Genomic DNA, 3,204 nt, shown 5'->3' with positions numbered 1-3,204 from the left:
TCGGCGCCCTTGAGAACGAATTTTGGTTCAATTTCCTCTTTACAGGTGTTCCCCCTCAAACACTACCAGGACAAGATCCGACCTTACATCCAGCTGCCGTCGCACAGGAACATCACCGGGGTGGTCGAAGTCATCCTCGGGGACACCAAGGCCTATGTCTTCTTCGAGAAGGACTTTGGGGACATGCACTCCTACGTGAGGAGCTGCAAGAGGCTGAGGGAAGAGGAGGCCGCCCGGCTGTTCAAGCAGATCGTCTCCGCCGTAGCTCACTGCCATCAGTCGGCCATCGTACTCGGTGACCTCAAGCTCAGGAAATTTGTCTTCTCTAATGAAGAAAGGTAAGCGGTCGTCACCAGCCGGCCCTGGGGTGAGTGGGGAGGGAGGAATGCTGATCCAGAGACTCAAAAAGCGTCCCAGGGAGTGGAAACGGCTGTGTCAGCCGGGCACCGAACTGCGAGCGACCTGAGTGGGGTCCCATCACGTGTGTGTAGTAGGTCACGGTTCTGACCGGTACGCGCTTACTCCTAGTTAGATCTCGACTGATGAAAGGGAGAAGCTCTCCGGGAGCTTCCTCTCAGTCGGCAGAAGTTCAGTGAAACCTGCTGGTAGACAAAGGCACGATAGTTCGGATGCTCGTTAGTGCCAGAAGATGTCATGTGTGCCACTCATTCAGGGTAAAATGAATAAAAGGCAGAGAGAAGGAGAGGAGGGAGCCGGAGGCATTGGGCTGGGGCAAGGCTGGCTGAGCAGCCAGAGCTCTGCTCCCTCCTCATGCCTGGGAGAGCTGCCCCGTGGCCGGGGTGCTTGGGAGAGGGGTCCTTGGCGAAATCCCTGGCTGATCGGGCTTACGCTGCTAACAAAGACCCGCTGTGTCCTTGGAGGCTTTTATCCCTCCTCCGCTACGGGTGGTGGTGCTTCCCGTGCCGGTGGATGTGGGCAGGCACGGAAGGGCAGGTGGGACACAGTTAAATACTGCTTTGGGAACCCTTCCCTGAAGGAAAGCACTTGGGCTTCAGGCTAGGTTTTGCCAAGGTTTGTAGAAAGGACATTCAGGATCTAGTTGTTAAATTTAGATTAGGGAAATAATTCCGTATTTCCCTGGAGTGTTTGCCGCTCTTGTAGTGCCTCTCTGCACGTGGCAGAGCCAGAAATACATTTTTTTAATCAGCCAAACCGACGAGCTGCTTATCCTGTGGAAAGCTAAAACAAAAACAAGTAAAAGCTGCAACTGAGTTGTGCTTAATCTGATGAAACTGGAGGTAATGTTACTGAAGCAAACGCTTTTTTTTTTAAGCTGGGCTAACGCTTCATCAGGATGTCGTTTACAAACGTGATAAGAAAATTAACCAGCACTGCCCCTCTTAAACAGCAACAGCCGTATGTTGACATGCAAAGAAAGTAATTCCTTTGAAGGAAACTATTGCAGCTTTTCCCGCCCATAAGAAGATGAAACATTTGGTGAAATGCTGCATTGCACACAGTCTCGCTCATTTGGAAATAACGCGTTGCACAGGCGGGTGTCATGTGCATCCCATTTGGCAAGAAGAGGGTTAAGCAATGGCAGGACTCGGGCTCTCCGGCACAGGTGCAGTTTCAGGGCTCCCGCAGCCAATCCCAGGCCCACGGTTCACGTTGAGTCATATTTTCCGTTTGCAGAACCAATGGGTATTTGGCGAGGTCACGCTGAGGACAGGCTGCAGCCGACGCATCTCACCCCAGCGAGCTGCCGAGCCCTTCCAGGGCCAGCCGCTGCCTTCCTCCTGACGCAAAGCTCCTCTCTCTCCCCAAAACGGGAGGCCGGGGTGGACCCATCTCCACCTGGGAGGTGGTGGGTGCGGTGGTACCGTCCAGAAAGGCAAAAAGCATTATAGTTCCAAAATAAAATTAAAAACTCAAATGCAGAACTCAGGAGAGCCAGTGATTCCCACGGGCGCAGGAGGGAGCTGGATATCGTGGTTTGCGGAATCGCGCAGCTGGACGCTGTTTGCTCAGAGCCTGACCCACGAATAGCAGCGTGTACGATGGGTCGGAGCCGATTTACCTCCCGCAGTCGCAGTGCGACCTTTGTAGGTGACTTGCTGGTGTTCATCGGGAGTCCTCAGTAAATAAAATCAGCGGGCATCCCTGAGCGCCTCCCTGATGCGCATAGCTGCACTTCCCGTGCACGGGTCCAGGAGTCCAGGCAACTCCTAGGCTGCAAGTTAAAAAGTGTTTCCTTTTCCGTATGCCGATGGGAGCAGGGATTGCCGTGGCGGGCGGCTCGCTGTGCTCGCTTGTGTCTGCTGGGGTGTTGCTATTTCTAACCTGTGGCTTCCTCTCCTGCCCTCTCTAGGACTCAGCTGCGGCTGGAGAGCCTGGAAGACACCCACATCATCAAAGGCGAAGATGATGCTCTCTCAGACAAGCACGGCTGCCCGGCGTACGTCAGCCCTGAGATCCTAAACACGACGGGGACTTACTCTGGAAAATCGGCTGACGTGTGGAGTTTGGGAGTGATGCTCTATACCCTGTTGGTGGGACGCTACCCCTTCCACGACTCGGACCCTAGCACCCTGTTTTCCAAAATCCGTCGTGGACAGTTCTGTATTCCTGACCATGTCTCTCCCAAAGCCCGATGCCTCATCCGCAGCCTCCTGCGGCGGGAGCCCTCTGAAAGACTCACTGCTCCAGAGATCTTGCTTCACCCTTGGTTCGAGGCGGTCCTGGAGCCTGGATATACAGACCAGGAGACGGGAACATCGGATCAAATTGTTCCAGAATACCATGGAGACAGTGATGATATTAGTTCCTTCTTCTGCTAACCCTGAAATCTCAAACCTCAGTGGTTCTCACCTCCGGCATCTTCGTAGGGTTTCGTTTTTCCACGTTTGAAAACTCAACAGCATCTTAAAGTGCCAGTATGGTCAGAAAAGTGACCTTGTTTAAAGTAAACGCCAAGCCCTAGATCTCCGCTCCCTGAGCGTACTCAGAGTTTCATCCTCTTGCTCTGCTGGTAGGTCCGTCCCGCTGGCCCCGAGGACCCGTGCAGCTTTGCCAGGGACACCTGGCTTTTCTCCTGCCTCCCACATCCTCCACTGGCGTAACTGGCCACGTCTCAGCGGCGGAGCCTTGGGGCTGGCGAGGTGTGAGCCAGAAAGGCAGCCCCTGCTGCTTTCCCACGGTGGCCACAGGGGCGCGGAGCCGCGGCTGAGTGGGGGGCACGAG

General features: G+C 54.6%; 1 protein-coding gene across 1 annotated transcript; it reads left to right on the top strand.

Annotated features, from left to right (window-relative positions):
* Positions 1-48: 48 nt before the first annotated feature.
* On the top strand, positions 49-2,801 carry TRIB1 (tribbles pseudokinase 1). The gene is made up of 2 exons (XM_010146425.1): positions 49-338; positions 2,333-2,801. The coding sequence occupies exons 1-2, from the start codon at positions 184-186 to the stop codon at positions 2,799-2,801; spliced, it is 624 nt and encodes a 207-aa protein (XP_010144727.1). The 5' UTR covers positions 49-183.
* The last annotated feature ends 403 nt before the right edge of the window (positions 2,802-3,204 follow it).

The sequence above is a fragment of the Eurypyga helias genome, unplaced genomic scaffold, assembly GCF_000690775.1.
Source record: "Eurypyga helias isolate BGI_N326 unplaced genomic scaffold, ASM69077v1 scaffold26392, whole genome shotgun sequence".
Classification (NCBI taxonomy): domain Eukaryota; kingdom Metazoa; phylum Chordata; class Aves; order Eurypygiformes; family Eurypygidae; genus Eurypyga; species Eurypyga helias.
This window is presented reverse-complemented; position numbering and strand designations above follow the sequence as displayed.

Excerpts from the sequence above, each read along its gene's own strand:
- TRIB1 (XM_010146425.1), top strand. The coding sequence starts at position 184 with ATGCACTCCTACGTGAGGAGCTGCAAGAGGCTGAGGGAAGAGGAGGCC. Across the intron at positions 339-2,332 it reads GTCTTCTCTAATGAAGAAAG|GACTCAGCTGCGGCTGGAGA; the intron begins GTAAGCGGTCGT and ends TGCCCTCTCTAG.